Genomic DNA, 19,961 nt, shown 5'->3' with positions numbered 1-19,961 from the left:
TACCGACGCCTGTGATCAATACTCCCAAAGGGCCTTCCGATCTCCTTTTAACAAGTTTCCCGGGGAAACGGGGGTCTCCAGGACCACCGGGTTAACGCGGGACGTCCAGCAGAAGCACACAGTGGGTCCCCTGTACTGCCACGGCCAGGGAAATGGCCCCCGCCCCCATTTACCGAGACAGTCCCCTCACCGTGCCTAACGCGCCGCGTCCCACAGCGTCGCGAGCGCGACAGAGCTCAGGCGCACCGCCTCGCGCAGTCAGCTCGCGCCCCGCCCCCCGGCGCTCTCCCGTGGCCCCGCCCCGAGACGCCCCGCCCCCTTCCGGCGCGCCCCTCCGCGGCCGCGCCCGGCGACGTCATCTGCCCCGCGCCGCCGCCCCGCCCAGCTCCCGGCCTTCGGTCCCGCTGCGCCGCTCTGCTGACCGTCGCCCGCCGCCACCAAAATGTGAGTGACGCGGCGAGACGCGGGGCGGCTTCGGACTCCGGGAGACGGTGGCCCGCGGCTGGGATCCTCCCCCTGCTCGGTCCCCCCCTCCTCCCGCCCCCCGCCCCCTTCAGCCGCTCGGACGCGGGCCTGCGCGGTGGCTCCGGAGGCCCAGGGATGGGCGGCGGCCCGGAGGATACGGGCTGCTGGCGGGCGGAGCCTGCCCCGCCGCGCAGCTCGCAGCCCCGCGGCTGGCGGGCGACCGCGGAAGAGGCGGGGGCGGGGCGGCCGGGGGATTCCCGGAGCTAGGAAACGCCCCCTCCCTCCCCTGCCCCTAACTGAACCCCACCCCTTCTCCCCTTCCCCTAACTCCCGGCCCGAGGCTCCCGAGAGGAGCGGTGGTCCCTGCCCTAGACCTGGAGCGCCCGTTGGCCGCCTGGTACTGGGCTGGGCTCCGGAAGTTGCAAGGGAAAGGACCTCGGCCCTGTGTGTGGAGGCAGCAGTGGTCAGAGTGGACTCAGGAGCGGAGCTGTAGACCTTCCCTCTTTAGGCAGAAGCCATCTTGTAGTGGCCCCTGATAACGTGGGAGTTTTCCCGCGGTAATATTCTGTCAAGAGTTCCAAGGACCCTCTGTGCCCTTCCAGCCTGTCATGGCTCACCTACGGAGGAGGAAGGAATGGGTGCTTTCCCCGGGTTACTCCTAGGAGCTAGGGCCACCACTCTGGAGTGTGCCTGCTGAGGCTGCTGTGCCGGGAAATTAACGGTTGTTAAGGTCTAGATCCGTAGAATCATATGGGACTTGGTCTAGAGACAGGCTCCAGTGCAACCAGCCGTGTTGGCTTTCTAAACCCCACTTTAGGCTTCCATAAGATGGGGCTAATAGTAGTACCCCCTTCGAAGAGTTAATAAGGATTACATGAGAAAACGCTTGAAGAAGACGTACCAGTACATGGTTCTTCACTGTTACCTATCAGAGAATAAAAATAAAGTGTAAGGGCAGGCATGGGACCTGGTACATCCCTGGTCTTTGACACATGGTAGGTATAAAAGAACTTGAATCAGTGGATGCATCAGTAGCTGTTGTATGCAAGACGCATGCTTGGTGCTGTCTTGGGTACAGGGAAGAGCCGTCTAAGACACAGGAGTCTGATCTACTAGGGAAGGCGAGACGTTCCGATGACCCTTGAACAACATGGGTGTGAATTACACGTGGGTTTTTTTCTGATAAATACAGAACACTACTGTTACTGTTTTTCTGTCTTACGATTTTCTTAACAGTTTTTCTCGACCTTACTTTATTGTAAGAACACAGTGTATAATACATACAACATACAAAATACGTGTAAGTCAGCTGTTTATGTTCTTGTCAACAGTAGGCTGTCAGTAGTTACATTTTTGGAGGAGTCAAAAGTTACATGTAGATTTTCAGTTGTGGGGTGGGGAAAGGGGTTGGTGCCCCCAAACCCCACCTTGTTCAAGGGTTGACTGGGTGTGCGTGTGCGCACGCGCGCGCGTGTGTGTGTGTGTGTGTGAAAAATCAGACTCTAGCCAGCCAAGTAATGGAAGCAATAAGGACTTCAGAGCCACTGTGGTCAAGGAAGATCTGCCTGGGGAGAAGCAGGCATTCAGTGAGGATTTGAAAAGAGGGGTACCTTCTAAGAGAGGAGGCACCACATCTCACCTTTCCCACTCACACCACCCCTCCTCCCTACATCTTGATGTTCCTGACCCTGTTTCTGTAAATGAATATATTTCTCCGTAGTGGAAAAGTGGCATTTTGTAATTGTTCATAACTGTGAAAACAATTCTTGCCACAATGAGAGATCAGAAGAGTACTGAGTGCATTTAAGCAGATGTGTGCCTTTAAACAATAAAGAAGTAGAGTTTCCCTCTCTTAGGATTCCTGATATTAACATCAGGTGCTTCAGCGTTACAAAGTGAAGCTTGTTAAACCTTCGCTTTAGACTCTGGTCACTTCTCACATATGGATGAATCTTGGAAATTATAGAGGAATTAGAAGAAATGTCATTAGAACCTTTATTCATTACTGTGGGAAGGATTTCTTTTCTGCTTTAGTTCTGAAACTTCTAACAGCGAGGTCTTGGAGTAACGTCTTCATCCTTACAGAAATGTATCTGAAATCAGAATTTACTCATGCTTGTGCCTTTCCACGTTTCAGGTCTACAAGTGCACCTGCAGGTTCAAGTGCTGCCTCCAGCAGCAACCGAAGACTTCAGCAGACACAAAATCAAGTCGATGAGGTACTGCTCTCCAGTGTTGAAAACTGAATTTTAAACCAACATGGGAACACCCTGGAAAGAATTCTTTTTAGAAAAAGTATCATAAAAGCATGAGTATAAAGGAAATTTTGGCTGTTTTATAAATATAACAAAGCTAAGCTTCTGAGAAGTCAGTCTCCAGGAGTCATGCTTGTTTTCCCGTGACCGAATCCCGTATCTGAACCACAGACACTCCTCCTGAGAGCATTCCTCCAGGAACCACTTTATAAGATACAGTTTGCCACAATTTTTAAAAAAATGGAAAAGAAAAAAAAAAACACTTTATAAAATAGGGTAATAGAGTTTTAAGGATTAGGTCTCTAGGTTGTTCGAACCAAGATGAATCCCTCCAACCTGATTTTTCATCAAAAGGCTTCTTAGAGTAGCCTGACACACTGGTTACTAGGCTTGAGCAAACCTCTGGAATTCCATTCCAGTTGTCACCCATTCACCTACCGAAGGCAGATGCTGGCAGACTGCTCTAGCCCGACAAATCGGTATTTGTGGAATCCTGGAGTCAGGGGACCCTCACAGCATCTTTTTTCTGCTCTGTATGTGCAGACCCACAGTGGGAGACTGTGAGAAATTCAGACTAGGATTCTGTAGCCCGAAGAGCTGCCAGTGTGCAACAAAGACCTCTTGATCTCTCTGCACTTAGCTGCTTTAAAAAGCAGAGTCAAACTTGGGTTAGATTGCATTATTAAATCATTTGGTAATATTCTGGTCTGATGGTTTTGTTTAGGAACTGAATTCTGAAACTTGTGCATTTCCGTGGTGTTCGTACCCATCTTACCCATTCTAACTGGATGAAACTTTCTTTTACTTACAAAATCAAACTGGGTCCTTTTTCTTAACCAAAGGAATTTTAAGGAGAGGTGGGGGTTTTTTGTTGTTTTTTGTTTTGTTTTGTTTTTAATTGAGGTGAAATTTACTTAACATACAATTAGCCATCGACCAGGGGAGTTCAGTGTACTCACAGTGTTGTGCCGCCATTAACCTGTGTCTGCGTTCACTACTTCTGCATCCCCCCTGAAGAACACCCTGGACGTGTGCGGTCCTCACTTGCCGTTCCCCCTTTATCCTGTTCCTGGTAACCTGTAGTCGGCTTTCTTTTGCTATAGATTTGCCTGTTGTGGCTGTTTCCGATAAAGGGGTTTGTGCCCCATGTGGCCTCTTGGGTTTGGCTTCTTTCACTCAGCATGACGTTTTTGCTGTCGGTCCCCGTTGCAGCATCTGTCAGTACCTCCTTCCTTTTTAGGGCTGAGTGGTGTTCCGTGGTGTGTGTATACAGAATTTGTTTTTCCATTCATCTGTGGAGGGGTTTTTGAGTTTCCACCTTTTGGTTATCATGAATAATGCTGCTGCAAACATTCATGGACAAATTTCTGTGTGGACGTATGTTTTCATTTCTCTTGGATACGTATCTAGAAGCAGGAGTGCTGGATGACGTGGTAATCTTGTGTCTCACTTTTTGGGGACCTGCCGAGCCTGTCCACAGTGGCCGCTGCAGCCTGCCTTCCCTCCAGCAGTGTCCGGGGGCCCCTGCTTCTCCACTTCCTCACCGACACTTGTTAGTTTCTGTTTTCTCTGAGTGTAGCTGTCCTCCTTAACGAATATGAAGTATTTCATTGTGGTTTTGGTTTGCATTTCTTTAATGACCAGCGGTGTCGAATATCTTTTCATGTGCTCGGTGATCATTTGTATACGTTCTTTGTAGAAGTGTCTAGTCAAGTCTGTTGCCTGGCTTTTTTAATTGGGTAGTTTCTCTCCTTGTTGGGGAGCAGGAGTTCATATATATGTGTGTATATATATTCTGGATATTAAACCCTTCTTAGATAAATTATTTGCAAATAGTTTCTTCTATTCTGTAGATTGTCTTTTCACATCCTTGAGAATGTCTTTTGCACAAAAGGTTTTAATTGTTTAAAAGTTCAGTTTATTTTGTCTTTTGTTGTTCTTGATTTGGTGTCAAATCCATGGCCAAATTGAAAGTTAGGAATGTTTGCTCTTATGTTTTCTTCTAAGAGTTTTATAGTTTCTGGCTCTTATACTTAGGTCATCAATCCATTTTGAGTTAATTTTTATATATAGGGTGAGGTGTAAAGGTCCAGCTTCGTTTCTTGGCTGTCCCATTGTCCTAGCAGCTGTCCCATTGTCCTAGCACCGTTTGCTGAAGAGACCATTTTCCTCCTCACTGAGTGATTTGACAGTTTTGTCAAAAATCATTTGGCCATAGAAGTTTGAGTTAATTCTGGATCCTCAGTCCGTATGTCCGTCCTTATGCCAGAATCACACTACTTTGATTACTGTAGCTTTGTTGTAAGGTTTTGATACTGGAAAGTCTGAGTCCTCCAACATTTTCTTTTTCAGTATTGTTTTGCCTATTCAGACCCCTTGCGATTCCATAAAAATTTAAGGACTGGGTTTTCTGTTTCTGGGAGGGGATGGTAGGTGGAGAAAGACAGTGGAATTTGAATAGAGATTGCGTTGAATCTGTGTATCTGTACAGTGCTTTGAGGCATCTTGCCACCTTAACAGTAAGTGTTCCTATCTGTGAACTTGGAACATCTTCCCATTTAATGATGTCTTTGATTCCTTTCAGCGGTGTCTTGTAGGTCGTTTTCAGTGCACAAATCTTCCACTTCCTTGGTTCAGTTTATCCCCTAGTATTTTATTCTTTCAGATGCTACTGTATGTGGAATTTTTTTTTTTAATTTCCTTTTCATTTATCTTGAATGGAAACGTTCTGATTTCTGGGTGCTGGTCTTGCACCCTGAGCCTTTACTGAGCGTGTTTATTGACTCTAGTGTGGATTCTTTAGGATTTTCCGTATATGGAATCATCTGCAAAAAGATAACCATTTTACTTCTTTTTTTCCAATTTGGATGTCTTTTGTTCTTTCCTTGCCTGATTGCTCTGGCCGGAATTTCCAGGAGAGTGATGAACAGCATTAGTGAAAGTGGGCATCCTTGCTTGTTCTGGATCTTGGGGAGAAATTCTCCGTCTTTCACCACTGAGCCTGGGTGTTACTTGAGGGTTTTTCCATAAATGCTCTTTGTCATGTTAGGGAAGTGCCCTTCTGTTTCTAGTTTGCCAGGTGTTTTCCTCATGAAAGAGTGAGCCACTCCCTGCTCCCTCCTTTTTAAATGAAAGCGTGGCTCAGAGTAATCAAGTGCTGACCTGAAGGGAAATGAGCCCTTTTACTTCACTGAGAGTTCTGCTTGTTTTTCCCTTCCTCTCTGTGTAACTCGGCGTGCTCGCGTCCGTTCAGGTGGTGGACATCATGAGAGTCAACGTGGATAAGGTGTTGGAAAGAGACCAGAAGCTGTCGGAGTTAGATGACCGCGCAGACGCGCTACAGGCAGGAGCATCCCAGTTTGAAACGAGCGCTGCCAAGTTGAAGAGAAAATACTGGTGGAAGAACTGCAAGGTGATTTGCTTTCCCCTGACTTTACATGGAGTCACCTCCGTTCTCAGAGGGCCTGCGGGCGCTGCAGGTATTGGAGAGGAGTTTGGTGTCCCGTACGTGGAACTCTGGCTTGACTCTGAGTCTGGAGCCCTGGCCGCATGCCCTCTTCCTGGGCCCTCAGCTAGGAATGCACCATGAGCCATGGCTGACCTTAAGATGCATATAGAACGGGAATGTCCAAAATCGGGTCACCAACCCACCAAGGCCCTTCCACGTCTCCCCCCCCCCCCCCCCGCAAAGCCCTGCACACACAGTGGCAGGAAAGGGCTGGGGTTGGCAGTCCGCTGGCCTGTGGTTCAGTGAAAGGCTCCAGCGGCACAGGATGGGGGTGCTTGAAAGCCAGTGTGCTCCACAGAAGTGCAGAAAGCAGCCCCCCGAGCAGCGCACCGCAGAGCAGACCTTAACACCTGCCGCAGCCCAGAGGTATCTTGCCCCTTACGGCACACGAGTGACACTCCCTAATGCACAGGACAGGCTTAGTAGCCCATGCAGATGCCTTCCTAGGGACCACAAATCATTGGACCATCTTCTAAAAAGCAGATAAATAACTTCATACTACAATTGAGAACAGCAAATTTAGGCTTTAAAAACTGAATTATTTCAGATTATAGTGCACCTTAGCTTCTCGGTCCATGACTAGAATATTACATTCTTCAGTGGGCACGCTCATCTGTGTGTTTGGAAATGTGAGATGGTCTCTGTTTTGTCGCAGATGTGGGCCATAGGGATTGTCGTCGTGGTCATCATCATCATCATCATCATCGGTGAGTTCTCCTGGCCTAAATCCACTGTTCAGGTCTTCTCGGTGTGGTCACAGCTGACGTCACATACAAGAACTTGGAAAAAAAGTTCCCTCAGAATTACTAGTTCACTCCAAAGATTTTCATTTTTTTCAGTAAATTTTTTTTTCAAGATTTTATTTACTTATTTGACAGAGAGAGAGAGATCACAAGTAGGCAGACAGGCAAGCAGAGAGAGAGGGGGAAGCAGGCTCCCTGTCGAGCAGAGAGCCCGATGCGGGGCTCAATCCCAGGACCCTGAGATCGTGACCTGAGCTGAAGGCAGAGGCTTAACCCACTGAGCCACCCAGGCGCCCCTCTTCAGTAAATGTTTTAAGTACTTGATTATTTCATTAAAATCCAAGGGTTTTTTTAAGTATAAACATTGATCCTTTGAAGTCAGAGAAAAATGTGTTCATTTCCACTGCCCCATCTGTTTTCACTCTGAGCACATTTTCATCCGATACTTCCTCGTACGAGGAACAGTCTCGTCTATTGATTACAAGCATGACTGCCTGTTCCCTGTGGCTCCGGTCCCGTCCAGCTGCTCAGCCTTGGGCAAGCAACTTAATGTCCCTGGTCCTCAGTTTCTTCACTTGGAGAGTGGGGATGATAATAGTACCCCCGTACGCTTGCTATGGGGACACCGCTGCGCAGTCTACGAATGGTGCACAGGATCGTCCCCGGCGCGTAGTACTGACGGTAGCGGGATAAGTACGTACGTCTGTACGGACGCGCCTGTGCGCGCAGAAGTCTGAGTACCGGAATTACCACTCCGGCTACCACATGCAGTACTAGAACAGGCCTTTGACATTTGTAGCCCAGGCCTTGGGAACCATTTCCAAAAAGCAGTTCTTCCCATCCCTTCTCTTGACAGTGACCTCAAGCCCTCGGCAAAGCGTAGAGACGCCACTAGTAAGAAGTTGGCCAAGTTGACTTGTGCATTTAGACGGTGACGTTCACTGGTAACTCCGGGTTTGCAGTGAGAGACTGAACTGTTGTTTCCTCTGTTTGTCGTGTCTCCCCCTTAGTGTGGAATGTTTCCTCGTGAAGAACCAGTGCCGCCCCAGCCCGCCGTTCAAGAAACCTCTTCAAGACCTTTGACTTAGAACCCGCTATATTCTCGAGCTCGCCTACTGTTCTGTCTAAGCTGATTAGTTTCTGTTTGTTACTGTAAAGTTGAATTTCTAGGCCACGTGCCTTTGTGATGTCATAAACACTCCGAACTTGAAGTGCGGCCGCCCAGCCCACGCCCGGCCCGGCGCCTTCCCAGATGGCCGAGTAGCTGATGAAGAGCGTCTCTTAACTGCCCAAGTGTCGTCACCTCGAAGTCAGGTTGTCTGAGGAATTGCCGTTAATTCCGGTGAAGGGAATTTGTTCCAAGCTAGCCATCCCTGCCATATGACATCTTCAGAACCACATTCTAAGCCCTTAGGTAATCAGATTTCCAGTTTGTGCCTTCCAGAAAGAACACTACTGCCTAAGCAAATCTGTAACAGTAACAGGTTGTGCCTTATTTTGCTATTTTTCGGATTCCCTAGAAGAGAACTTTCTACTGTTTATAAGCACTACTGACTTGCGCTGTATTTAAAAATAAGACGTGGATAAAGAGTTTCTGCTCTTACATTAGATACGAAGATGTTTACTTTCTTGTTACTGTTTTTGTATCACTTGCTAAAAATATTATTTTAATCAGCAATAGTAGCCTCTTTAAAACATTTTTACAGAACTATGGCTATGACCAAAGTTTCTATTTTGCCAAAAAGTTGAATGCCCGGTACAGTGTCCCTACGTCTGTTCCTGACAGATAAATTTAAGAAAGTGACAGATGGAACTGAAGGTGCCCTTCAGAATTAAAATTGTAATACTGTCTGTGAACCGTCTCCATCCGAACAGGCCTTTCTTGCCTCTGGAGTGCTGTGGGTGGTGCAGCTCCCCCTGAGTCCGCATTTCTCCCAGGGCTGAGAGGGGGTTTAAGTCAGACTCTGAGCATCTCCTCCCTAGAGACTGAGCTCAGTAGGGCCTCTGATAATTACGGGAGCAGCAGTCCTGCAGCCTTCGAGGGAGACGGTCTGTGACCTGGTCATTAACTGGCCCAGTCCGCATAGACGATAGCCTTTGGGAGTTTGTTTTCCTATTTTTATCCATATCCCACTTCCTAAATCTGTCTTCTGAATTATACTTTCTACCGGGCATTGGTCGGGGGTGGATGACTCTTCCCAGAGGACAGCTAACCAACTTTCTTCAACGTCAGAAACTGTACAAGATGCTGCTTTGGAAAGAGCTTTGTCACCTGAGAGACTTGTGGTGTATGTGAGACTTTTACCATCAGGGCGGGTGGCTTCAGGATGGGAATTCAGGTTGGCATGCAAACAGGCAAGGAGTTTCTGAGGGAGAAATGCTGAGGTGTTACCACCCTGGCCCGTGGTTACTAGAGGATTCTAAAATTCTTGTCCATATGCCAGCGTGTGACTTACAAAGCAGCAGCAGTTGAGGTGCCCCAGGACATGGGCTCCCTTTAATCTCTCTTGCCCTGGCCTCACTGAGACGCTGCCGTGTTGAGGACACGGCCTGCAGGATGCCCGCTGGAGGATGGACGCAGCCGTCAGACTGGGGCAGGCCTCGAGCCCACCCTCCGCTCAGGGGCTCTGGCCGGGTCTGACTCGGAAACCTTGGTGCTCTCTCCTTGCCTCGTGCCCGGTCCCTGTAACCCGCTGGCTCCTGCACTGACCCGGGGGCACCTCGCTTGTATCTGTGCGTTTAGCTGGGAACTCACCCACTCTAATGAACTGAATAAACTGTTTATAAGCGTGATTCTGGTATCTTGTGTTGCTTGTAGAAGAATCGCTGTGTGCGGTCCAAGTCACAAAACTGGCATTCCTCGTTGCTGCCCTCCCCTCTCACTTAGAAACCCCAAAATGCACTTTCTCTTCCTCTCCCCAGTCCCCAGCATTTCCCCCTACCCTAGTGAACCCAAGCAAACCCTTCCCCTCGTGAGAAGTATTGGAGATGGGGGGGAGGGGGCGGCTGGCTTTCTTAGAATTGCCAGAATGCTCAGGAGCTGGCTTTTGAGCTTCTTAAATACACGTTCTTCAAAGACCACAGAGCTGGCTCTGTGTTTGGTGGAGTAGCGAGCTGCCTCTGTGGCCCTCGGGGAAGGGAAGGTGGGCGGGCGGGAACCTTCTCCAAACACAGCTCTCCTTTTGATTCTGCACACCCTTCCCCTTGAATACACTTCCACTCTTAATCTACCACCTCCAGGGAACAATACAATAAGGGTAGAAGTAACCTTTGCTTATGGTTACAGTGAAATGCCAGTTTCCTATATAAACCTGAGAGAGAAGTGGTTGACTTCTTCCCATTTTCTTGACCTTGGATAGATGGTCGCCACTTTTCTTGTCTGCCATGCTATCGTGTCCTGGTAAGGCACCTACAGCAGAATCGTACCGTTTGTTCAGGACCTTTCTATAGTGAGATCTATATAAATTTTGGTTCCTTTCTCAAGATTTTGAAGGAAAATCTACCATAAATGGGCTCTTTTCTGCCTCTTCTGTAAATGTCAGGATTCCTCAGCCAACTGGGTCCTCAGCCAACTTCTTTCCGTTCTACTCGGTCTCCCGGGGGTCAATCTTATCTCTTCCCACATCTCTAATCTTGAATGTACTGAGGATTCCTGGCCTAGTGGACCAAACGGAATTGGGCATTCCCCTGCAGCACGCTCCTCTTCCTACCGTTAAGTGTCTGTTCCAGAAAATGGCACCACCATCCATCCAGCGTCCACGCCAGACCAGTCCACTGCACTTGCTGCTATTTGTCGTGACCATACAGATCACTCAGAAGGTGCTGGGGCGCTACGTAATAACTGTTTTCCAAATCTCAACAGCTTCAAGTTATTTCCTCACTCGTGCCTCATGTGCAAAGGCAGCCAACAGGAAGGTTCTGCCGTCAGTGCCTCCGGGAAGGACTTCCTGTAAACATGCGTTTCAGGTTATCACTGTGGCGGCAGGGGGACATCAGGAACTGTGCGCTCGCTCTCAAAGCTTCCGTCTGGAAGCAGGGTTCTTAGCTCTGCTCACATTTTACTGGCCAGCAAGTCACATGACCCCGCCCAACCTCACAGGTGGCAGGGACCACGTGTCACCGGAAGGAGAAATGTGATGTTTGTGAACAGCTGCCTTCCCCATGACAATTTCAGTCAAAGGATGTGGCAAATTCCCCTTGACTCATACGTATTTTCCAATGACTTGTGCATCCTACGTGATAATTCCATATTTGCATCACTAAAAGAATGTTTTTTAAAAGTATGGTGATTTTTTTCTATTGGTTTTGAGTGAGGATTATTTGTTTAAAATTGACCAGACTGCTCAGTGCATTTAAAAATAGCGTCCTTGGGGGCGCCTGGCTGGTTCAGTCAGTGGAGCGTGAGACTCTTGATCTCAGGGTGGTGAGTTTGAGCCCTACACTAGGTATAGAGATTGCTTAAAAATAAGATCTTAAAAAACAACAGCATCCTTATTTATAACCGAGCTGCTTTTTACACTAGCAGAAAATTCAATCTATAAAACCACAATTTACTAAATAAGTCAATTATGGCATAATTATTAGAAAATAATTGATTTCTTTTCCTTCCTCCTCTAAGTAGCAAGCTAAGTGCATTTCAAAATCTCCTACTTGTCTTTAAATCCCCAGTTAACACAAGTGCCTGTCTTTAGCCCAGGCTCCAGATCTGAGCCTAGTGGAAGCCTCCCTCCAGCAATTCCCGTTGTCCGCGTCTCCTCCTCCTGCTTCAGCCCTTCTCCCTCCTTACCGGTCACCCCATCAGACCCTAATCGTGGTCCCTATGTCCCTCCCTTGGGCCAACAAACACTTGTCTGCAGCCCCACACAGCAAAACCCCTCCCCACCGCTCGCTGTGGTTCCTGCCCCCCGTTGCACTTTTCTTCAGCCAACACCACTGGGACATCCTTAACCAAGGTCACCGTCTCGGTGAAGCACCACAGAAATTTCTCAGCCCTTGTCATACTCTGTGCATCACCAGCATTTGATACGGTGAATAGCTCTCTCCTTGAAATATTCATCCAGCTCCCATGACCCAACGTTCTTCTGCTTTTCTTTCAACCCCCTCTATGGCTCCTTATTCTTCACCCGGCTCTCTGCTTGGCCTCTAAATCTCCACGCCTCCCCCCTTCCCCAGTCTTGGCCTTTGGCCTTCCTCTATCTGCATTTTCCCATTGAGAATTTCACCCGTGACTGTAAACGCTGTAGGGACTCTGGCCTCTTCCAAACGTCAGCCATCTCGCCATCCCTGGCCTCTCCCCTGCATCCCAGGCTGGGACATCCAGTCACCCACCCGACCATCCCACCTGCATGCTCAAACATAACGTGTGGGAAACCAGTCTCCATTCTCCCCTCATCAAAACTTACTCTCCCCAGACCTGTCCGTCTATGCTGATGACCCATGACACGCAGCTCTGCTTACACCAAAGACCCAGGAGTCACCCTTGATCACTCTCTCTCTCACACACACACTCAACTCATCCGCAAGGTTCTGTGCCCCAGATGCCTCCCACGTCTAGTCTCCTCTCACCATCCTTCCTGGCACCACCCTAGTCCAACCGGTCCTCAGCCCTCTTCTTGTAACTAACAGCCACCTGTTAACCACTCCCTGTGTAGAAGTCTGGCTGATACAGATCGCTCTCTTCCTTCAAATCCTCTTTCCACTACCTTTAAAAGAAAACCCAAATTGCGTTCCCTAATTATAGTCTGGCCCTTCCTGACTTCCTGATCGCCCCTCACACCATTCCTCCTCCCTCTGGGAATTCTCCAAAGTAGATGTTCTTTCTGTTCCTGAACAACGCACCTGCTCTGCCAGAGCCTCTGCAGGTGTCTTCTGCCCCCTCCCTTCCGGCCACCCGCACCCCCACCCCCATCCCACACACACCCGGGTTTCAGTTCTCCCTGTCCCAGAGGCTTCCCCGATCACCCGGTTAAGGCGTCCGTTGCGTCCCTCACCCTGCACCCCCTCCCAGCTGCATTTCATCTTCGTTTCACATTCCACCCAGCGCTATCCACTTGCTTGTGCTTCCCCTTGCTGGTGTCTTCCGTCTTCATAAAAGGTAGACTTCCTGAATGGCAGGGACTTTCGCCACCACTCTTTCTCGGGGACCACGGTCATCCCGGCCCAGATCATCCGCTCAGTAAGTATCTGTTGAACGAACGCAGTGCGACGAAACGAGAGGAGAGGGAGATCTGCCGTCATTTGGAAAAAGGAGGTGGTTTATCCAATACATGACATGAACAACTGACCTACTTCACTCACCCCCTTTCTATACAATTCCTTTCATTTTTCCAAAAAATACTGAACATTTTTCATGTACCAGACACCGGGAAGGGGCGGAGCTCTGCACTTCGGAGGAGTCGAAAAAACCTTCAGACTTCCTATTTTTACAAAGGGCTTGGCTACACCTTCCTTTTCTGAAACGGTGTCTCTTACACACCCTTGTCTTCCCCCAGCTGCCAAATCAACCTGTAACTTCAGGAACCAGGGAAATGTTCGGAGTCCGCCGTCAAAATCCCGTTTCTGAAACAGGGCTTTGATCTTCCCGGGACGGCTCCGGGGTCGACACCTCCGAGCCCCCGGAGCTGGCGGGCGCGAGAGCACCAAGGTCGAGCAAGATGCAAACAGGGAACCCGAGAAGGTGCAGACCAGGCGCTCGGATGTCCAGCGCTTCTTCCCGCGCCCGGGCCTGGCGCGACCGCGCCCCGGGGTTGTCCCCCGCCACCCCCGCCACCCCCGCCACCCCGGCCACCCCCGCCACCTGCGCGCCCCCCATGTGGGGGATGGCCAACCCCGCTCGGGTTCCGCCCCCTCGTGATTGGCGGCTCGAGCGCCCTATCCCTGCCGCGCTGGCGCCGGCCTCCTGGTGGTCGCGTTCCCCCGAAGGGGGCGGAGCACTCGACTAGCGCGGCCTGAGCTCCAGCCCCCTCCGGGCCCCTCCGCCCCCCACTACTCGCCGCCCTGACGGGATTGGCCGAGCACCGCCCCCCGCCCGACCCCCGACGTTATGTAACTCGCTCCCCGGCCTTCTCCCCGCCCACTCGCCTCGGGTTATGTAACCGGGGCGCCCGGCGCGGGCTCCGCCCTCGAGCCAATGGGGGCGCGCAGAGCCGGCCGCGGCAGCCAATCGCGCGGCTGAGGGGCGGGGCCGCGTCACGCGGTGCACGGGGGCCGCGGCGCCGGCGGCCGCCTGCACGCGGCGGGCCTCGGGACTGCTCGCTGCCCGGCGGTGCCCGGTGGGGCGAGCGGCGGCGGCGGTGGCTGGTGAGTACTCTGCTGGGGCGGGGAGAGCTCCCCGAGTCCGCCCTCCGTTCTGGGGCGGGGGGCCGGGGGAACCCGGGGCTCCTGAACTTGGCGCTGGAAGTTCCGCACTCCCGGGTCCAGTTTTTGGGCGCACGTCGCGGGTGGGGAGGCCGGCGAATGCGGGAGTCTGGCGGGGGGCGGGTTGTCACAGCCCGGCGTCCGCAGCGTATCGCCCGTGTCACTGGACACCTGTCCCCTCAGTCACGTCCCCCCCCCCCCCGCCCGCGCCCCCAGGCTGCCCCCGTGAGCCGAGCCATCCGAGACTGCATGGAGATCCTGCAGAGGAAACCGGCCAGGTGACCAGGGACCCGTATCCGCCGGCTCCTGATGACCGGTCATTTTCGCTAAGGCAATGGCGTGGACCAAAATGAGAAATAAATTCCTGTCGCTGACTGCAAGGTGAAAAGGAAGCAGGCGACAGACCGAGGGCTGCTGAGCAGAGGATGGACCCCTGTGAAGACCTGGAAAGGTCCAGCCGTAAATGTCTGGACTCCAGGGGGACTGAGCCTCGGGAACTTGAAAGAGCGCAGGCCCGGGGCTCGGAGGCCCTGGGGAGAGGACAGGAGGAGATGTGGAGCCAGAAGTTCCAACTGCAGAACCCACAGGTGGAGAGCAGCAACAGGTGACCCGGCCTGATCTGTTTGTTCTTCCAGGGCCAGTACAGGAACCAGGAAGGGGGGGGGGGCTTAAATCGCTTTATCCTTTTGTTTGTAAGCCCAGGAGAAAGTTTAGGGGGATCCTCAGACAACGGACTGAAAAGACCTGGGAAACTGTGAGGAAGTACCAAAGAGTGCCGGAAGTTCGGAAACAGTGGTTAAGGATTTATCTGAGCAGGGGGAGCTGCAGGAGGGATGAGAAAAAATGGAAGATGTTTGATGTTTACCAGTTTCCTTGGCCAGGATCCCCCACCCTCCAAAGGGGAAAATAAACCTGGGAACAAAATGAGATGACCCGTGGGAAGCACTTAAAAAGTTGCTTGGCACGTTTGATCAACGCTGGCTGCTCTTTTTTTGAATTTGAATTTTAATGGAAAGTGTGAATTGATGGGTTGGTTCTTTTTGTTTTGTTTTGTTTTCTCTTACAGTGAACAGCAGGATCGAAACAGAGTTTCTGAAGAACTTGTAATGGTTGTGCAAGAAATGAAAAAATACTTTCCATCAGGGAGACACAGTAAGCCAAGCACTGTCGATGCTCTCAACTATGCCCTTCGCTGCGTGCACAGAGTACAAGGTAAATGAGCGGGAGAAAAAGTACAGTCCTGGGAGTGCATCATTTTGTTTGTAAACGTGGGCCAAGCTGGAAGAGCTGTCAGTTTGGTTCTGGTCCCTGAAATGTTTTGAGCGTTTGTGGTGCTTGATGTGAGATGGGCAAACCCACATGGATTGTATTCATGTCTTGGTTTGGCAAATCAGGAATATCAGGAGAACCTTGTTTGTGTCATAGTTGAGGAACTGTTGTTGAGCGACTCTGCCATGTTTCGGTGATTTGCTTTAGCAGAGTAGAGTTTAGCACATTTTAAAGCTCGCTTTTTAAAGGATCATGGTTTTCTCAGGGTATTGGGGAAAAAACACATTTGGTAAATACAGCTCGTGTGTCCGTGTCATCCACATACTGTTACAACACATTCATGGTATGTCAGGAATTTGCCAAATTAATTTTTTTTATTAACATGTAATGTATTTTTAGTCCCAGGGGTACAGGTCTGTGAATCGCCAGGTTTATACACTTCACTCACCATATCACAGACCCTCCCCAATGTCCATCACCGAACCACCCTCTGCCTACCCGCCCCCCGGAAACCCTCTGTTTGTTTTGTGAGATTAAGGGTCTCTTATGGTTTGTCTCCCTCCCGATCCCATCTTGTTTCGTTTTTTCCTTCCCTAACCCCCAGACCCCCCACGTTGCATCTCCACTTCCTCATATCAGGGAGGTCATATGATAGTTGTCTTTCTCCGACTGACTTATTTTGCTCAGCATGATACCCTCTAGTTCCATCCACATCGTCGCAAATGGCAAGATTTCATTTCTTTTGATGGCTATATAGTATTCCTTTGTATATATATACCACATCTTCTTTATCCATTTATCTGTTGATGGACATCTAGGTTCTTTCCATAATTTGGCTATTGGGGACATCGCTGCTATAAACATTGGGGTGCACGTGCCCCTTCGGATCACTACGTTTGTATCTTTAGGGTAAATACCCAGTAGTGCGATTGCTGGGTCGCAGGATACCTCTATTTCCAACTTTTTGAGGACCCTCCATGCTGTTTTCCAGAGTGGCCGCACCAGCTGGCATTCCCACCAACAGTGTAGGAGGGTTCCCCTTTCCCCACATCCTCGCCAAGGAATTTGCCAAATTAAAAACGAACCGCTGCAAGCACCTTTCCCTTTTTATCTCTGACCTTTCTTTTCCAGGGATTTAACAAAGTACACATTTTCTTTAGCTAGCACAAACCTCTGTGACGTCATGTATGACACACAGGTCCTGAATACGAAAGTAATATTTCTGCCATAAACACGCCACGTGCATGTATTTGGAATTTGGGGTTTTCATGCCTTATATGGAGCTTGCTCGTATGACACAGAACATCAGAAAATCCTAAACTCCAAAGGCTCGACGTTGGTACAACTGTCAGTGTTTTAGGTGAAAGATGATGATGTGGTTTTGAGGCAGACACACCGAGGTGTCCTCATCCTAAAAAACAAGCCGACTTCAAGGGTGGTGAAAATGATCTCCTTAAGCTATCACAGTCACTGGACTACCTGTTTATTTTCCTGTGTTTCTTAGCCAACAGTGGGTTTTTCCAGACCCTCAGTCAGAGTGGAGCACCTCAAGCAGCTGCGACCACCTACAGTCTCGAGGAGCTGGGCACGGCTGTCTCGGGGTACCCTTCCAAAAACACAGTAAGAATCCGCACATTTTGCCATATCAGCCTGCGCGGTTTTTCCTAACAACTTTATCTAGATGTAGATATTGAAACCTAATACGTTGGAGCTTCAGTAACCATGATGCGAGGCAAACAACAGAGGCTGCCCAGGAGGCATCCTGTACTTAGTTTCTGCTGCCTTTGCGAGAGCGCAGATGTAAACTCAGGCGGCGGCCCGGGGGCAGTGGCCTGCTGGGCTCCCCTCACCAACTGCCCCTGCCTCCTGAGCATCCCTGCGATCTCTCCACCAAAAATAAAAAAAATAAAAAATAAACTGCAGCTTAACCGCCCTCATTTTTTTCTAATTTCCGAATTGTTAATTTGTATTTATATCATTCTTAGTTCCAATATCTACTCCTTCAAGTTGTAACAGCTGGATTTTATAGAACCAGCTGTGTTGAGATGCTGTCATTTTTCTGTAAAATTGGGCAAGAGACATGTCGTGTATCTTTTTAAAATCTCTTCATTTTGGCAGAATCATTCAGCTTCATGCCTCGTTGTTGGGATGGGCATGGCTTGGTTTCATGTTTAGACCTCAGACTTAGAGATCTTGTAATGTCAGAACAAGAGCGCTCCCTGAGATCACAGTAGTGTTTGTTTCACTGACTGTGGTGTTTATGGGACTCTGGTGGGTGTGGCGGAGTTGGAAGAAACAAGGAAAAGTTTAAGAAAACATTTTCCCTTTAAGATCTTCAAGATAAAACTTAGAAGGATGTGCCGATGCTAGGACGGGAACAGTGGCCAATTTGTAAATGTCACTGCTGTCTCATGGAACAAATGGGAGACATGATTCTTACGTAGCGAGGCGTGTCCAAGACAGTGTCTTGAAGGAGGCGGCTCTTGAGCCTGGTCTTGAAGCCTAGAGTTATGCATTGGTCAAGAGAAGACAGTCCCGTCGATTTGCAAACGAGGAGGCATCAGAAGTGGTTACGCCGTATGCACATTTAGTCGATGTAGGATGAACTGGTACATTGTCTGGTATAGAAATCAGACCTTCAGAAGATCAAATGTGGGTTTTTCGAGGACCACTAAGGCATATGTTGGAGAATCACGCTGCCTTTGCAGGGTATGTGCCTGTGTTGATGACATTAGGAGTCTAGAACAAATTGACCTTTCGGGGAATATTGTTCACATGTGTCTCAATGTTTGCATTTATTTTAAATGTTTTTCCTAGGATACCTTTGTGGCAGTTTTTTCCTTTCTGTCTGGAAGGTTAGTGCACATTTCTGAACAGGCTGCTTCAATTCTGAATTGTAAGAAAGATTTCTTGGAGTCGTCTCACTTCGTGGAACTGCTCGCTCCCCAAGATGTGAGGGTTTTCTGCGCACACACTGCCCACGCTCACCTCCCCCTCTGGAACAGCTGGACCCAAAGAGGTAATGGGACCGAGGCTCAGATGCTTACCTTGCCTCAGAACGATCAGTTTCATTCTTTCAGAGAGAGGACCAAAATTAACGTATTGTTTTGGACCTGCAAACTATATGGCTTTTCTTGTTTCTTTATGTAAAAAAATGAGAATGTGGGGCTCCTGCCTGGCTCAGTTGGTGGAATGTGCAACTCTTGACCTTGAGGTCATGAGTTCGAGCCCCACATTGGGTGGATTACTAAAAATAAAATTTTTTAAAAAAACAAAGGCACATAAATGAATAAATAAAAAGTTAGACTGTGTTGGAAACAGCATTTTAAATCCTCTGATAACAAAATTCCAATTAATACATTTGACTTCGTGAAGTTAATTTTATAGGTTCCATATCATAAATATGTTTTTTTTTAATCTGTTTGACTGCTTGCATCCCATACAGCAGTTTCATTGTTACAAGGATTCTTTTTTCTCTAAGTTAATAAAATTAAACGTTTTCCCTCTCACGTTGACTTCATTATTTCTTTGCTTGGCTTTGGAGAGAAACTTCTCACGATTAGCTCCCCTTCCAGTTTTGCCTCTCCCCAAAAGTTCATGAATCTCATTACTTTGTTTTCTTCTGAAATAGTTATTTCCCTGAACTGGGAATGCCTAGTCCTGGTTTGCTTTGTGACTTGCAATCGTGTGTGATTCTGTAAATAATTCGTTATTTCTTTTTAAAGTCACCCTTTATTACTTATTTCATATTCTTTGTGAATATTAGTATATTAGTAATTAGAACTATTAGTAATTAGAATATTAGTAATTAGTAATTAGAATATTAGTAACATTAGTATAGCTCAACCTTTTTCTTTTGATTCCAAGCCCTTTTCTCTAGTTTTTTTAAAATTTAAATTTGTTTATTATAGTTAAAAAAAAAAACAACCGATTAGCAAAATGTACCATCTTAACCATTTTTAAGTATACAGTTCAGTAGTGTTAGGTACATTGGCACGGATGTGAAACACCCCTCCAGAACGTTCTCACTTTGCAAATCTAGGGCCCTGTGCCCATTCTGACTTTCTAACGCAGGCCGTGGTCCAGTGGGAACAGACACACATGCTCCTTTTTTCCGTGGCAGACCTTTGGCCCCGTCTTTTGGGCGTAGCTCATGGGCACTTCAAAATGCACACCTGTCTTCCTTGCTTGATTCCAACTCTTTCCTGTTCCCCTAAGAAAAGGTTGATTTCATTTCTCTTCCTCTTTCTTGAGCACGTATTTTCAACCTCTCATTGTCCATTTTTGTTTGTCTGCTTTTATCCATCCTTCCTCCACTCCACCGCCATTTAGCCGGGGGCCGGGAGCTGTTCGGGGTGCTGAGAC

The 19,961-nt window shown here is 48.9% G+C and overlaps 2 protein-coding genes across 10 annotated transcripts in view; both read left to right on the top strand.

The window, feature by feature from the left end:
* Nucleotides 1–342: 342 nt before the first annotated feature.
* On the top strand, nt 343–9,764 carry VAMP3 (vesicle associated membrane protein 3). Its single transcript, XM_080800894.1, has 5 exons — nt 343–444; nt 2,603–2,684; nt 5,974–6,132; nt 6,884–6,935; nt 7,982–9,764. Coding segments are annotated over exons 1-5 (315 nt in total). The 5' UTR covers nt 343–442; the 3' UTR covers nt 8,002–9,764.
* A 4,381-nt stretch (nt 9,765–14,145) lies between these two features.
* PER3 (period circadian regulator 3) overlaps nt 14,146–19,961 on the top strand; it is a 58,005-nt gene continuing 52,189 nt past the window's right edge. For all 9 annotated transcript variants that reach the window (XR_013966656.1, XR_013966657.1, XR_013966658.1 and 6 more), the window contains exons 1-5: nt 14,146–14,270; nt 14,544–14,931; nt 15,394–15,539; nt 17,101–17,216; nt 18,414–18,615. Coding sequence is in view for 4 of the 9 variants with exons in the window: in XM_080800574.1 (XP_080656700.1) it covers nt 14,753–14,931; nt 15,394–15,539; nt 17,101–17,216; nt 18,414–18,615 (643 nt within the window). In the remaining 5 variants the exon portion in view is untranslated. The remainder of the gene's footprint in view (nt 14,271–14,543; nt 14,932–15,393; nt 15,540–17,100; nt 17,217–18,413; nt 18,616–19,961) is intronic.

Source organism: Martes martes (genome assembly GCF_963455335.1).
Source record: "Martes martes genome assembly, chromosome: 4".
Lineage (NCBI taxonomy): Eukaryota > Metazoa > Chordata > Mammalia > Carnivora > Mustelidae > Martes > Martes martes.
The sequence above is the reverse complement of the archived record's forward strand: the minus strand, read 5'-3'. Positions and strand labels throughout refer to the sequence as shown.